Source organism: Branchiostoma belcheri, unplaced genomic scaffold (genome assembly GCF_001625305.1).
Source record: "Branchiostoma belcheri isolate BF01 breed outbred unplaced genomic scaffold, Haploidv18h27 scaffold15, whole genome shotgun sequence".
Classification (NCBI taxonomy): Eukaryota; Metazoa; Chordata; class Leptocardii; order Amphioxiformes; family Branchiostomatidae; genus Branchiostoma; species Branchiostoma belcheri.
The window spans coordinates 3,696,135-3,712,629 of record NW_017802935.1 but is presented as its reverse complement, the minus strand read 5'-3'; the positions used below and the strand labels follow the sequence as shown (position 1 = coordinate 3,712,629).

Sequence of the window (16,495 nt, the reverse complement as noted above, 5' to 3'; positions counted from 1 at the left end):
CATACTATGTATATTCTATAGGCCTTTTGGTCAATTACAATATCTGTCAGTAATTCCTTTCAATGTACATGTACAATGATTTTTACTTAAAATATGATTCATAAAGTTCATTAATTTTTAATACAAACATGTAATATACAAAGTATCTAAATATAGATATGATGATCATTATAGTTTTAAGACACACAACATGCCTGGTAATAGTACACAGTGAAAGGTTTTGAAGATACATGTATATCAATCCATTTTTAGTTTATACAATATATCAAGACTTTTTGTATATTTTTTGTCAGAATGCCTTGCGAGGGATGTGACATGCCAGACATCTGTAGACCATGTCCATGTTGTCTGGGAGCCATTTGTGGACCCTGACTCAGGTCTTATAAGGTAAGGTCGAACCGTTGTCATCTCTGATTGTGTCACTAGGGTTTACACACAGTAACAACATCTGTCCTTGGTGCTGAACACTATCCACACACAGGTAAACATGCCTGTTCTTGGTGCTGAACACTATCCACACACAGGTGAACATGCCTGTCCTTGGTGCTGAACACTATCCACCCACAGGTGAACATGCCTGTCCTTGGTGCTGAACACTATCCACTCATGCTATATATACTATGCTGGTGCAAGACTATATATTATTGCCAAATTTGTAGAGATAAAGTACTTGTTACAAGTTGTTCAAGAATAATCGTGTTTATAGTAAGTTTATTGTCCGCATCCTCACACAATGCCATTGTGTAGGTTGTGCTTGGTCTGCCCATGTTTTGGAGCTCAGAGAAGAACATGCTCTCTCCCTTGTTTTTCCTCCTTGAATGCATAGCGAAATGCTGTCTCCTCTCATGGATGAGACATGTGGCATACTACTCTAGATGATACTGACCCAATGCTGTTGTTTATATCATCACACAGGTATGAAATTGCCCTCGGGACAGCCTCTGGCCGAGCAGACCTGCGGTATTTCACTGATGTGCCCTTGGGCGAGACGTCCTACATCTTCAACCCCATTGACCTTCTCAGCGTGCCCCAGGTCTTCGCGACCATCCGGGGCTACAATGGCGCCGGGCGGTTCGCCATTGCACGGTCAGACGGCGTGTACATCAGCAGGATATCTGCCGGGCTGGCGGCTTTGGAGCCGCAATATGTGCATGATGGGAAATGGCCTGGCATAGACAGGTAAGGAATTACAGAAAGGTTCAAATGAAAACCTCATCTGTGTTGGTAGAATCCATAGTTGCAAAGTTTAAGCTTAGTTCCAACACAAAAGAAAATGGTTTGAAGCAGTGATATAATAAAGTTTTTGATGTGAAATAAATTTAATTCCCAAATTAAAAGGAGTCAGCCAACTCAGAGAGTATTGAAATCAAAATTGTTCAAACAAGAATGTGTGGAACACAAACCTTGTGAAGTTTCAAAATAGAGGTCTAAATACATTCTGTACAAACTGTGAAGTTTCAACAGAGAGGACTCCACACGGTTATGAATGCCATTTTGTTTGAAGTTACTGTTGAAATGTTTAACAGTCATGATCATGTACCAGTTTAGTAGCCTGGGCAGACAAGCATTTGTCATGTGGTTGTAGGCTAACAAAGTTATATTATGCTAAGGGAAAGAAATACTTATTTGACTGTCTTTTCTACAGGGACTTTACGGATGTGACTGATGAGTTGTCAGCCAGATGGAGCTTTGGTGACCCTTGTCCCATGATGCATTACAACTGGTCCATACACCGCATGGATGGTGTGGAGGTTCAGCCCTTTGCCACCCTTCCAGGAGGTATGATTGACTTGTATGGCCTCTATGTACTCTGGAAGGACTGTAAATTACATCAAATGTTAAAGGCATCCAATGCAGTTTCAGGGTGGCAAAACTGGGGTATTCTGAATAAGGCAATCTGTATGAAATTGGCACATACTGTCCCACATTAGCACACTTGCATTCAGTATTTCATACTTTGGGCAGAAGCAAGCCTCCAGATGAGTCCTTTATTTTCTGGGTGGTACCCCAAAAATCAGTCCAGGATCCTACCAGTAACCATTTTCCGCCACAATTTTCACCGTTTTTGTTCCATGAAATGTTGATATACATTGGGATTTGGGATAGTGCTGTTTCAACTTTGTATGTAGATAAATGACTAGAATATTGACTTTGAAAACTCTGATTTTCAAGCCCTAAAAACTGGGGACCTTTGTGTCATGTTAGGAGCCATTCAATTTGTAGTTAAATATCTGACTGAACATAATGTTAAAGATTTATCTTATCTTTTGGATTTGAATACAGACCAGACTTTTGGTGAAAACAGCAACATCAAAGCCAGAGATGGAGAGGGGTATTTCGTCATTGTGCAAGCGATGAACCAACTCGGCGACAACTTTGTTCTCCGGTCCAACGGAATCAGAATCAAGCTGGAGCCTCTCAGACCCGGGATAGTCAGAGATGGGGCGATCGCAGTACTGGACCAGAACTACCAAATTTCCAACACAACGCTTTCAGCAACCTGGGACCGGTTTGGCAACGACATCTTCTCACCTGAAGTCTCAAATGGTCAGTCCACGGCTTTTATTAGTCTTCTTGGTATTGAAAATAATTTCCCCATTCATTCACAATTTAATAGTCAGTTATCAGATGTCCTGGACGTTTTTCATACAGTATTATACATGTACCCTCTTGTACAACAGAGATGTTTGGTTATTTTCTGATGATGATATTGATCAGATTGTAAGCCTAGGCTACTCTTCTGTGTTATGATCTTTAATAAGTTACTATAGTAGAATTCCAAAAATAGGCTGTGAGAAGTTGACCTACTTCATTTTTAACATTAGCAATATTTACCTCCCATTATTTTCATTGATGTTGTTTATGTTTAATCAGGTACATGTATTTATGATGTAATGTCCATGAAATCAACTAATATTTTTCACATATATTTTACAATTTAAGGAAACGAAAGGGAGGATTTGTTGATCAACAAGCATCAAACCATTGATCACTATGAAGTGGCAGTGGGAACAGATCGTCGCTATGTCAGCACCAGAAGCAACATACACCCCTTCACTAGTGTGGGCAAAAACCGCACCATGACACTGCACAACTTAGATATGATATCCGGCGGTACGTACTTCGTCACCGTACGGGCCTTCAGTATATCCTACACCAGAGCTGAGGTGACTTCAAACGGAATCAAAGTTGGAGTGGAGTCTAAAATCATCTCACATGGAAGACTTCTACTCGAAAGGTATGTACATGTAGCACCTGACTTAGACAATTGTTACATGTGTACAGGCATCCAGTGCAATTTCAGGGCAGCAAAACAAAAGATTCTGGAGGGGAAGTCTGTCTGATGCTGATACTTACTGCCATTTCTTAGCACTTCATTTCTTAAAACGATTGAAGAAGCCCCAAAACCATTAAGTACATGATTGTGATATGTGTCTTTATTTTGGGGGTAACACCAATGAATAGATACAAAACAAGCAACTACTGTTTTCTGTCTGTGGCATAGCATTTTGCCTCACAGATATCCAAATGCTAATTAGGGTTGAGTCAACTTACTACATTAAAATAATGGTCATAAACTTGACTTTGAAAATCCAGTTTTGCCACCCTGAAATTTCATCATTTGGATTCCTTTAATGTTAAGTGTTTTTGCAGTTTAAGTGGCACAAAATTTTGCTAAAGCTTTGAATCAATGAAAACTGTCCCTGCTTATATGAGGTTGTTTCTTGTCACCTCCAGGTTCATAGGTTCTACCTCCTTTGTGACGTTCTCGTGGGACAGTTTTGAGTTTTCCCTGCCGATCTACAACTACTACTGGGGCATAGGAACAGTGGAGTTCCATAAGGAGAATGTTACATGCCCAGAAATGGTGAGTTTAACAAACTTTGCAATCTTTAAAGCTAAAAAATACTTTGAAATCCACATCCATAATTATCATAAATACTGTTAGTTTGCTACAGTAACTCATTTTAATACAAATTGTCCAATTTACCAGACTCTTTTTTTCCTGTACGCTTTGAATGAATTGTCAATGACGACAAAGCTTCAAAGCTAACCAATCTCTGATACAGACAATGACAAGTTTTTAGTTACTTGATAACTATATACCAAGTACAAAGTGTCATGTATTGCATTTCAGCTGAATATATTTGTGTCATTGGTACAATTCTCTAACATGTGCGTGCACTTATAATGAAGACTTCTCTACATTTTTCAGCACCAATTTGATGAAAGCGGTGCGTTGTCAAATTCCTACGCCAACTTCTTTGACCTACACGAGTTCACCGACATCAACAAGGATTCCTTGGTTGACCTTGTCAACCAGACCTTGGAGCACAAGGGCACATACTACGTGACCGTCATGGCCTCTGATGAAAGTCTGCAGTGTGATATTGTCACTGCTCCTTTTACTGTGGACATTACCCCACCCAAGAAAGGGAGGGTGGACGTTGGTCCATTTATAAACGTGGTAAGTAGACTTTTCAAAGACCGCAAAAAGGGTACTAACTGTAAGTTTGCACTGTTTTGTGCTTAACAACAGCAAGACATAACAGTTACAATTTATTTATTTATTTATTTATTTCATCTTATAAACACCTGGGTAGCCTCTACAACATAAGATTGCTGATTTCCAAGAGGGCCCAGGGTCACAAACAAATATAACATAACATAAAGCAAATTGTATAAAAGTAAATTATACAATCAAGTAACAAAAGTTAACAGAAATCAGTATAACTGAAAATCAGTATAACTGAAAAGTTAACATATATAAACATATAAACAACTGAACAAAAATATACAAATCATTATTATTTAATTAAATCAGTGGAGGTCAGAGGTCTGTTTAACAGCTGCCTTGAAGCGTTTCAGGGTTGGGATCTGTCTTATGTCTGCCGGCAGTTTGTTGAAAGAACTTGTACCTGTGTAAGCAAATGTTCGCTGACCTGCTGTGCTAGTGTAATTTGGTAAATGTAGCTTAGTAGTCTGTCTTGTGTTATAAGTATGAAGATGATAATTATGGCAGAAAGTAGAAGATAGGTAAGTTGGAGTCAGGCCATTCAAACATTTAAATACCATCACACAAGTGTGTTCAAATCTTCTATCGACCAGGTACTTCCAGTTCAGTGTCTGGTGGAGGCTCTCAGTGCTGCAGTCACGTAGTCTGCGTTGAAGCACCACTCGAGCTGCTCTGTTCTGTAGTATCTGTAGTTGTTGTAGTTTAGTGGCCCCACAGCTCCCCCACACTATGTCGCAGTAGTCGAGTATAGGCAGAATCATTGTTTTATATAACTTGTCAGCAATATTGATAGTGAGGCAGGGTCTAAGTCTACCAAGTAGTCCAATTCTCTGAGATACTTTACTGCACAATAACCAATATATGTACGATGCTGAACTTTATTCCAACACAAGGGTACACAATGATTTTCAATGACCACTGCCACCTTCATCAGAATAAGTAATGACCAATCCCTTCCGAACGTAATCTGCCAGAATTACAGACACGTGACCTATGGTACTATATTTACTTCCACAAACTTCCATCATGATGATAAGCAATCTATTTATTGATTTCCAGTAATTAGCAAATGCAAACCATATGACAATATACTAGTACGATGAAGTTTAGTCATGTTTACCTGCCAACACAGGTTAGCCTTCAATTAATTTCATGCCTTGTATTAATGTTTCCTCCAGCCTCTTCAATACACAAATCGAAGTGATGAAGTGTTTGTATCCTGGGATGGTTTCTATGACGATGAGAGTGACATGCTTGAGTACCAGGTAACGTTGTTGGGGCCGGAGCAGTGCAGGAATATGTATCACAACGCCCCGCAACTGACCGACCCTGTCACTGTCAACGCCACCTACAGCAACTACACCATGGTGGATCTGTTTCTTGAAGTAAGTTTAGCCCACACCAAATTTAATTTCTTGGTTCTCGGATTCGCCTCTTCATTTTTTTCTGATTTGCAAAAAAAAAAAAGATTCTGGTTCTGAATCAACTCAAACTAAAATGCTCACATTTTGCCCCCAACAGTTTAGGAAAGTCCTTTTCTTCCTAGTTGTTATAGTTTTTCCATCAGTGGTTTGATTAAAAGTTCAAAATTGATTGTTAACCCAACCTTTTGTGTTGACATCAGCAATGTTGGGTACATCCCCTAACCATGTTAATTTTGTTTCCTTTGACAGGAAAAAGTGGTCTACTTTGTCCAACTGAAAGGCACCAACCATGCCACAGGCTCCACCACAGTGACGTCATCCCCAGTGTTGATTGACCCCCGTGACCCCATACCTGGGGATATCGTTGACGGAGACTCGTTCAAACGCGATGTCTCTCACCAGAGTTCCCTCACACACCTTCACGGTTAGTTCACAGTTTGTACAGTTAACTTTGAAGATACATTTCTACTATATAATAGTAAACTGCGTGTAATGCAACCTGTTTGTGATAATTATTTTTTTTTGGGGGGGGGGCATACATACATGTATCATCAAGGAGGTTAATGTATCAACCTCCTTGATATCATATTATGTACAATTGCTGTACCTAGCCTTATCTTGCCAGTACATTTTAAAGTCTGCACTTGTAATACATGTGATGGGTGGATATGAAAGTATGTGTATTGACTATTCATACATTTACATGTGCATGTCCCAGCTCATATATTGGTTGTGATATCTTGTAATGTTTCTGTTATCAATAATATATCTTGTGCACCCTTTCCTAGTGTATACACTTTTAGGGTGGCACCCATCTCAGTTTCTGTAGCCCTTGGGCCACACAGCTTCCACACCCTGGATTTACACGGTCAATTATTTGAGTGTGATTATTGACATGCAAAATGATTTATTCCTTGTCCCACTCTGCCCTGTAGGAACCTTTACCGTGTATCATGGCCTGGAGCCGTACCAGTGCTCGTACAACCATCACGACCTGGACGCACCAACTGAAAGATGGAGTCCAGTAACATCACAGGGTGTCTGGGGAACTTCAATAGAGGCATCTCGCATCAGGTTTGCCCCTGAACAGGTTAGTTTAAATTTACAGTTTGAACCCACAAAAATTCCAGAAACTGTGACCACACACTTGTACAACATGTACATGTACATGTAAGTGATGATTACAAAATACTATGAGAAACCCAAGTGATGCTTCTCATAGTATTTTGAAAATAACAAAGGTCTTTTTAACAAAGTCAGTTTGTAAAAGAGCTGCATGCAGTTGGGAATAACTAAAAATTGACATGATAATACATGACAATTGTACTGTAAAATACATGTATTTGCATGTACTTACAAATTATTAATAACTGAATTATACTACATGTAGTAATTGTACTGATCGTTTGCATCAACAGCTGTCTTTTGAAGAGGATGATGGCCTGACAGTGACTATGGTTCGAGACGTGCGAGCGGAAAGGATGATTTCTGGCGGCTACATGACGGTTCTGAATCATGAAGGACCAGGAACCTTTGAGGTAAGTCTGAAATACATATCACAGGGCTTTATATACCACCTACATTGGAGCTGTGCAGGTATTTCTGATGTCTACCTGCAGCTAACCTGTACTGAGCCAATTGTACTGGCCAGGGTTAAACTTTGTGTAACATTGTAGCTGCATGACTGTTATCATGTATGAAGCATAAAAGGAATAATGGCAGTGGTTTCTGAATTGTTGTACTGTGATCCATACTTCCTAAATTCTGATTGGTGCAGGTAGAATTTGTCTGGTGCAGGTAATTTTCTGTCAGGTATGCAGAAAAATGCATGTACAGGGATATTGCAACAAAAGAGATTATTTAATACTTGATTTTTAATTTTAGTGCTTTCTGAACGCTTCTACAGCTGTCAAATTCAGACATCCTGGACTCAACCACTTACCTTTAATTTTTTGTTGTTGTAACTGTACAGATTGAAATAGTGGCTGCAGGCAACGATTCTATTACGTCTATGATATTCTGGGACGGTCCGACGGGAGTTGTTGGCGGGTTTGAGGCCCCAGACGAGCCTCCAGAACGAGACGAAAACTCGACAACAGTCGCCCCGACAACCACCGCGGCACCCACGCAGAACCCCTGGCAGATCGTCAACGAAGAGTCGGAGGAATCGTCTGATGAGAAGGCTGCACTACGTCGCTTGCCATACACTGGACTTGGCATGGATATTTTAACTGGTATACAGTCAAATTATATTGAAGACTACATATACGCAAGTTGTTTTATACAATCATGTACATAATATGTGTAGTCCACATTATGAGAAATTAATTGTCTGTTGTAGATATACACTCAGTATGTACTATGTCATGTAGAAGATGCAGTAACTGTTGCTTACGTTGCTTAAGGCTGCACTACGACGTTGCTTGCCATACACAGGACTTGGCATGGATATTTTAACTGGTATACAGTCTAATTATATTGAAGACTACATGTGCGCAAGTTGTTTTATACATGTACATGAAATGTGTGGTCCACATTATGAGAAAATTAATTGTCTGTAACAGTTGTAGATATACAGTATGTACTATATAGAAGATGCAGTTACTGTTGCTTATTGGACCAAATTATGTGCTGATTTTTTTGTCTCAGCAAAACCTTGATAAACTTGATGAGATATTATAGGTTTTATGTCTAAAAGATGTACATTGTAGCTTGTGTGTGAGCACACATATATGCCTCATCTTCTGATGAACTACACTGTAAGTCTACTAAATGTTTGACATTTAATGGATTTGCCACACTGGAAAGACTGATTCCTGTGCTCCCTTTTTGCTGAAGGAACTACCCATATATACCCAAGATCAATCAATTAATCAATAAATAAACAGACTAATAAGTTTCTACCATATCCTTCATCTCACAGGGGAAGTGACAGAAGGAAACACCACCCGGACAGAATACTACGCACTTCTGTGGGCACGCGTCCTGAACGAGCCATCAGCTTTGCAGTTTGAGAAAATAGAGCTGGGGTTCGATGCATCGGAGGCCTGGCACACTTACGGTCTGAAATACGTAGTGGACAGGACTGATGCAACACAGGTACATTTTGCACTCTACATTTAGATTGAGGATGTCATAACATATAGACTAACCTCCATTAACAGTTATTTGCCAGGTTATACACCTTCAACACTTTAAAATACAATGAGTTTGATAGATCTCTAATACAGCAGCCCTCAGATAGATGTGCAGATATGTAGTACATCTAATTTAACATTGAGGAAGTTACATTTTTGTTCATTAGAGATCTCTTTAGAATTAGATGTGTAACACTTATAATACATGTATTTCAGGGTGGTGGATATTCAGGCTAATGGTGTATAATTATGTGACCTGGTGAAGTTAACTACTAGTAATAAAAGTGTGTAGTATAAATTGACACATTTTGTAATTACTAGATACATGTATCCGATTCGATACAATGTGTTTTCTGTTTACTTTCCTTACTCATAAGTCACCTTTAATTTGTAAATTTGATGCATTACATTTAAGTGACTTATATTGAAGTACACAAATTAAAGTGTGATTCTCTTGCCCTACAGGAACTATGGGGTATTGAGCTACACGTTGACGGAGTGTACATTACAACTGTTACGGGTATCCCCGCCCCCAACCCGGCTACCATGATGATTCTGTCTCTCAGAACCAAGGGAGGAGCAGTGACTGACGTCCAGGATAAATTCAACCCACCAACTGTGAAGGCACACTTCAGGAACCTCAAGTTAGTAAACAGTATATTTATTTTGTATTTATTGTCAATGAAGCTGGTAATGGCAGACCCACAAAAAGTACACAAAAGTCAAGTATAGAGAAGTCACCAGAACAGCAATGTTTATTAATAATTATGATCATAGTAATCTGTTTCGTGTTCTTTCACAAGAGGGAAACTTTTGGAATGCTTAATACGTGACATTGCATTTTGTATGTGATGTTTGAATGGAAATGGAAATGGAAAATTTTATTTGGCATCTGCAAAGTTAAAACACATTTTTTTGTTTTTCTTAACCTTCCCCGTGCTACTCGATCCCATAGCCAATAGAGAATAAAGCAAGCAGCTAGTCTTTAGCATGCTAAAGGTTAATGTGGAAAAAAGAGCAAATTTTTAGTTCTATCCTGCAGATCATATGGTAAACTCAAATGCTTATGAAAAGTACATAAATAACTCTTTTATGTTCCTTCTGTAGGACCCCTCCATCACTCGACCAGGTGTGTCGATACGGCACTCCATTCCAAGATGGCAGCACCACCATTTTGAAAATATTTGCTGGTGTTGGTACAACGAAGGGGGCAGATGATGTTGAGCCATTCTTTGAGGTAAAAACAAATGATATTACCTAGAATTGACTTACTAGAACAATATACCATAATTTTATGTACAATATGTTGCAATTAGCAGTGTAACTCTGATCCAACAATACTTGCTAAATACCATATAGTATTACATGTATCTGTTGATTAGTAGTAATTTCAAAATATGAAATTCAACATACTTTCACAGTGTTAGAAAGTATCATGACTGTTATTATTAAATATATATAATACATTACTGACATGGTTTAAATACCCACCTGTAATCATATTTTTTGTTTCCTTCTCGTGTTGTATTCTAAATAAATATTCACGTTACTTTAACAAATGCAGTTTTCACAGTCACTTCTGTACGACAGAAGCGTGAACCGCAAACAAATAATTTGCCGACTTTCTTTCTTCTTCACCTGCCGCAACCGCAAACACATAGTTCTGCAAACATGTGTCCATTTTTCTCATACCGCAAGATTTTGCTACCGTGCATTAGTATGATTTTGATTACACTGTGTTTTTTGCTCAGGTTGAGGATCTGTGCATCCCATGTAAGGACCGCTGCAGTACGTACAACTGTGACGTGAGCTGCGTGGTGGATGAGATAACCGTTCACACCGTCTTCATCAACAACCTGAACCTGTCCACTCACATGCTCATCGAAGAAGACAACGCCACCGTCTCCGTGCCTGCTCTCTACTACGTCTCAGTTAAAGGCTGTCTCAGGTAGGTCAACCATTTTGAAGCACAACATGTACGATTACTGCACTTGTATGACTATTTACCAGTATATTGTAAATCACAATTGTTCATGTTTCCTTTTATATTCACAGTTTTCACAGTTACTTCTGTACTAACTTCTTTACTACACTGTACATGGTCACTTCCCCTAACTTATCATTGCATGAATGAATCATTCGCCGACTTTCTTTTTGCTGCACTTGCCGCCACCAGTAAGCTACCATTTGCCCACAATAGCCCACTGTTCAAACCTAGTCAGTTTTTGACTAGGACACAGAATGAGGAACTAGGTAGGTCCTATCAAGGAGGTTTAAGACAGCACCAAATTTATCTGTCACAAAATTACACACAAAATTATCTGTCTGCAACCACAGTCCCCTCTTGTTGATAATGCCGTCTGTGCTTCCCAAATAAGGAAAATCACAGAAACTGCTGGCATCTTGCTCGTACATGTACAGTCATGTAGTCCAGACAGTCCTCAGTCAGCACTGAAACATAACTTTGCACCTGTATAATATATGACAGTCATTTTTTGTCCAACACTTTGGACAACCATCTCTATTTTCATGACATTTCCTCAATTAGTAGATCAAAATTTACAGTTATCATCTGCATGCCTGTGAATATATGACTGACTGAAAACCTTGACTGTTTACTCCAAACCAGGATCTGGTCGTTTTGTTGTGTCCTCATCGGATGGAGTATACGTAGATGCAACTCCGCCAGTTTTTGAGAAATTGTTCCACGTGGACCTTTCCTGGTCTGAGACTGAACCAGTTTCGTTCCAAGGCAGCAACAGCACCATTGCCATTAAGTGGGAGGCATATGACATAGAGAGTAAGGTATGTTGAAAACAAAAGGCAATGATATAAAAGTTACTTTCAGTTAAATCTGTTAGTAGCATCAAAATTGTGAATGACTGGGAATGTCTTGTAGACTTCAAAGAACTTACAGAATAGACAGCTTGAAGTAAGACAATTTTAATCAACATCTTGCTGCACGTATATTTTCATCAAAATGGTAAATTAACATTTGATAAAATTATTCTTTAACTTTGTTTTTGAAAGATACTGCAAAAGTCGTGTGATCAGTAAACCAATTGAAAATATCTCTTACTTCTGAGTGTATGCCTGAAAGTCAAAGACCTAGATTTTGCCAATGGATTGAACATTAATTTATTGATTATTAACATGGTAGTACATATGTAGTTTAGATCATTTCAATGTCTTGTACCTGATGAATGTGCAATTTTTTTTTCAGATCGTTGAGTATTTCTGGGCCATTGGTACTGAAAATGGTACTAACAACATCCAAGACTTTGTGTCTGTTGGGTTGGAGACCAAAGCCAACAACAGTGATCTGGAAGGTATTCTTCAACCGCACATGACCTACTACGCAACTGTCATGGCTGTGAATGCAGCAGGATTGAACTCAACAAATACCACAGAAGGTACATATTGGATCTTTAAAATCTATTCTCTACCAGACTAACTACGCTGGCTAACGTTATATATAGGAGTCTCAGAATATTTGCCGGGGGAGTTTGGCCGCCGTGTAGGTTTGACTGGCTGCGGAGGGAGAGAAACTACCTCCCCTCGGCCGGACTCCCTTGGCCCATTTTATTCTCTTTTTTGCCGAATTCTACTTTCCGTATTTCCGTAGAAAGTTCTGGTGGAGGCTATTTAAAATCCTACTGCCCAGTGCAATAGCCTAGTGATAGATATTGCTTGCTTGGCAGAGTCCTACTGCCCAGTGCAATATCCCAGAGTAGATGTTGCTTGCTTGGCAGAGTAGATATTGATACTTGATACAGTAACTTTATTTATATTGCAAGTGTTTTCTTGGCATTAGGAATATTGTGGGTTCAAACCCCATCCAGGTCTTTTCAATTTAACGACTTTAAAAATAATACAGACACTTCCAGTAGAATTAGCCCACACTTTAATGCTTGCACAATTGAAAATGTGGTTCAGGCACTATGTTTAGATGGACAATGGCACTGCCTTTTACCCCAAAAGATGTAGAACTATCATCCAACGAAGGAAACTTTAAACTCCATGATTGTCAGCATACTCGAGTTGCTGGAAAACATTTCTGTTGGCGAGATTTCAGACTGATTGATTTATACTGAGTGTAATTATAAGGGGTTGGGCCAAACGTGTGTTACTGTGAATTCTGGAGAAGCAGGGCAACATGTTGAAGAGGCTGTTGTTACTGTTCAGCTTGAGTGAGTGTCGATTATCCTTTAATTCCATCGAGTGCAAAATTAGACTATTACCTTTTCTGTGAAGTTGCTGATTCCCAAGGGAGAGGTAAAATGAACCCATGCTGTTGGTTTTATCTGTGGTAATGGACAGTCATGTTATTTTAAAAACCTAATGGACTGATGGGCTATCTATATTGCTATCTTGTAGTTTTGTTACCTTTTTTGTGAAGTTCTGAAATGCCCTGTGTTTTAGCATGTCCAATAGTTTGCCACTACTGATTTATACTAATACTTGGTGATTTTTCCAGGCATAACCCTCATTGAGGAAAGTCCGGCACCAGACAAGAATGCGACTGTTGGAGTTCCGGGGTGCGAAGACGGCATCTGTCCTGGCGCGAGTTCGTCTGTCGGAGTGGCCTTGCCCAAGTTTAAAAAGGAAGACGGGATCACTGGAATCTGTACGTACTAAAGAAATCTTCTGACTCATGACAAAACGTTCACTCAAGAACAAGGAATATCCTTAAATTTGAACTAATCACTTTGTGTCAAACTAGTCTTGAGGAGCCCAGGCAGCTCAGAAGTGTTGGAAGACATCATCCCGGAGACTCGAGTCGGGTTTGACAACCTCTTCTAACAGATTGTCTTTAGGATTTGAGCATGATCATCCTCATGGTCTTTTTTAATGTACGGTCACAGTAATAATGTCAAGTGCCTTTCATTGAGTTCACTGTACATGCTATTATAGTTAAAGACATTTTTTATACGTTTGAATGCCTAGCTTTTATGACAATATCATTTACCAATTATAATACTTTCTTTTGATCACTCTAGTGAAAAATGCATCTGATTCACTATAATTGTGCGTGAACTGGTTTAATTTGTTTTGTTGGTGTACAAGGAAGCAGAATTTACTTTAAAGTACAAAATATTGAAGAGATTGTGTGTACTGTTCCAGATTTGAGCATAGGCAGTTCAGAAGTGTTGGAAGACATCATCCCGGAGACTCGGGTCGGCTACAATGAGTCCGGCACGGTGTTAGTCCAAGACGGAAAGATTTTCTTCAACGATCGGGTCGTGGCCAACATCTCTGACCTGGGAGACCTCTCCGATCCAAACGCTGAGAAGAAGGACAGTTTCAACATGGAACCTGGCAGGTCTGTTAGCAGATTCTGTGCACTATCAATCTGATAATTTAATTTTAGCGAATGATCTCTATCATTCTGTATTCCATATTGTATGAATGATGTAAACACATTTAAACAGTATTATGCTCAACATCTAATGTGGACTAGTGATCATAGCAATTCATTATGCTTTTGTTTTAACAGTGAACCGTTTGATTGATTGATTGATTGATTGATTGATTGATTATAGCTGTTACTAAAATCTGACTTGCTCTTACTAAAATGTGACTCAGCAGACTTTTATAGAGCATTATATTAACTATGTTGACTACCTTTAAGTGTTCTTTCTGTATATATAATTATGTATTTCTTAATACCCATAATGAAATGAAATGCAAGTAAAAAATAAATGAGATTTGTTGTTGTTTCTACAGGAAGATGTTTGTGAAAGTGAAGGCGTGTAATAAAGCCCACAAATGCATCGTTGTGGACACGCAGGCCATCACTGTTTCAAGTGAGTGTCTAGCACAATAACTGTATCGATGTTTCATGATACCACTGGTTGCAGAAGTACTGTTTTGAGTGACTACGGGTTTGTATGTTTCCGGGACCCATAGGCAGTCAACAGTTGTATTCAGAAGCCATGATCATGATAGTACATCTCTCTATAAATTCCAACAGTTTATTCATAAAAACCAGCCTCGCAGCCTGTACAAAGACATGCTGAATAACACTGATATATTTTACAGCTGTTGATTATCTGGCAAATACAGACTAAAATTACAATACATATACAACAACACAGACAGATTGTAGATTTGTACAGTCAATGTTTTTGTATTGTTTGCTAGGTTTATATGTATTGACAACAGTTTCTGATCATACTACATTGTATGTACTATTTTACAGGGGATGGTGATGAAGTAGCGAAGGCTAGCCCTGATGGTGAAGTGTCGATGACACTTGGTGCCCCGGGCACAAAAAGGTCTGCAGGAGGACAGGGAATCTCTATTGTGGCTGAAGGTGAACACCTTTAACTTCTTCTCTTCCTTTGTTTTGCCACAATCTTTAACAATGTGTAAAATACAATGGATTGAATTTCACATGTATTGTGTGTTTATGTTTGCATACTTTCTGTCATAAGTTAGATCATTTAGCCATCCTCTATGCCTGTGTGTTTTATGATTTCTACCATTGCTTGGTCCTGAAAGATCATCAGCAACAGGTATTAACTAACAAAACGTTCAGGGTGTATGTGTACTGCATTGACGGCTACCACCTATGAAGTGTTGAATAATGACAATGGTTTTTGAACAGTTTTTGATGTGATCCATGCATACTTTCAAAATTCTGAGTGGTGCCGGTAAAACTTAGGTATAGTATAGGTCAGGTATAGTGCAGGTATTCAGAAAAACGTATTTCAAGCCCTGATCATGGTTAAACTTTGAATCATTCTGTATGTACTTCCCAACCGCACAGGTGTGGCCCCGGGTGATGGTCTGCTGGCAGGCATGTTGAACGCAGAGGATGAAGAACAGGAGTACTCCTCTGGTGCTTCCAAGGACTTCACTCCCTTCATTGTCAGCCCGTTCAAAACTATAAACCAAACGGAAAGAATCCTGAACGGAAGGTAAGCTGTGGTCAAGAGAGTCTCCAGATTCTGAACCTTACTGGAATGTCCATTCCTTGCTGCCTAGCCCCATAACCAATACAAGTTTGGTGCCAAATGGTAGAATGAAAGTTAAACAGTTGGCAAACCCAACATTCTGCTGCTACAATCCACTTACCAGTACCACCGACATGTTTTGTGGTTATTCAAAATTAAGTTATGATGATTATGATGTCAATGAAAATCTCTAAGACTTAGTTATGTTTACCTTTGCAGAAAAAAAAAACAATTTGATTTTGCTCTGTTTCATCTTCTTCTTCTGTTCCGAACACATAGGCCACACCAATTTAATTTGTTGGTTCTCGGATTTTTTCAGAAAAAATATGAAGCGACAGGGCGAAAAAAAATAAAAATAAAAACAGGTCTAGGCACCCTATTATAGGCTTAAATGCTACGGAATGAGCCATGAAGTGAACACAAAAGGCTGGGTTAAAATTTAAACATTGAATTTTGAAC

General features: G+C 39.1%; 1 protein-coding gene across 1 annotated transcript in view; it reads left to right on the top strand.

The window, feature by feature from the left end:
• LOC109465395 overlaps positions 1 to 16,495 on the top strand; it is a 50,178-nt gene that overhangs the window by 23,081 nt on the left and 10,602 nt on the right. Inside the window, 23 exon segments of the mRNA XM_019762611.1 lie at positions 294 to 387; positions 916 to 1,179; positions 1,646 to 1,779; positions 2,284 to 2,547; positions 2,944 to 3,238; positions 3,739 to 3,868; positions 4,217 to 4,468; positions 5,695 to 5,901; positions 6,190 to 6,364; positions 6,876 to 7,030; positions 7,359 to 7,478; positions 7,913 to 8,174; positions 8,864 to 9,039; positions 9,543 to 9,721; positions 10,185 to 10,314; positions 10,829 to 11,015; positions 11,698 to 11,882; positions 12,301 to 12,490; positions 13,555 to 13,704; positions 14,202 to 14,400; positions 14,805 to 14,884; positions 15,280 to 15,393; positions 15,850 to 16,000. Coding sequence (XP_019618170.1) covers positions 294 to 387; positions 916 to 1,179; positions 1,646 to 1,779; positions 2,284 to 2,547; positions 2,944 to 3,238; positions 3,739 to 3,868; positions 4,217 to 4,468; positions 5,695 to 5,901; positions 6,190 to 6,364; positions 6,876 to 7,030; positions 7,359 to 7,478; positions 7,913 to 8,174; positions 8,864 to 9,039; positions 9,543 to 9,721; positions 10,185 to 10,314; positions 10,829 to 11,015; positions 11,698 to 11,882; positions 12,301 to 12,490; positions 13,555 to 13,704; positions 14,202 to 14,400; positions 14,805 to 14,884; positions 15,280 to 15,393; positions 15,850 to 16,000 — 4,093 coding nt within the window.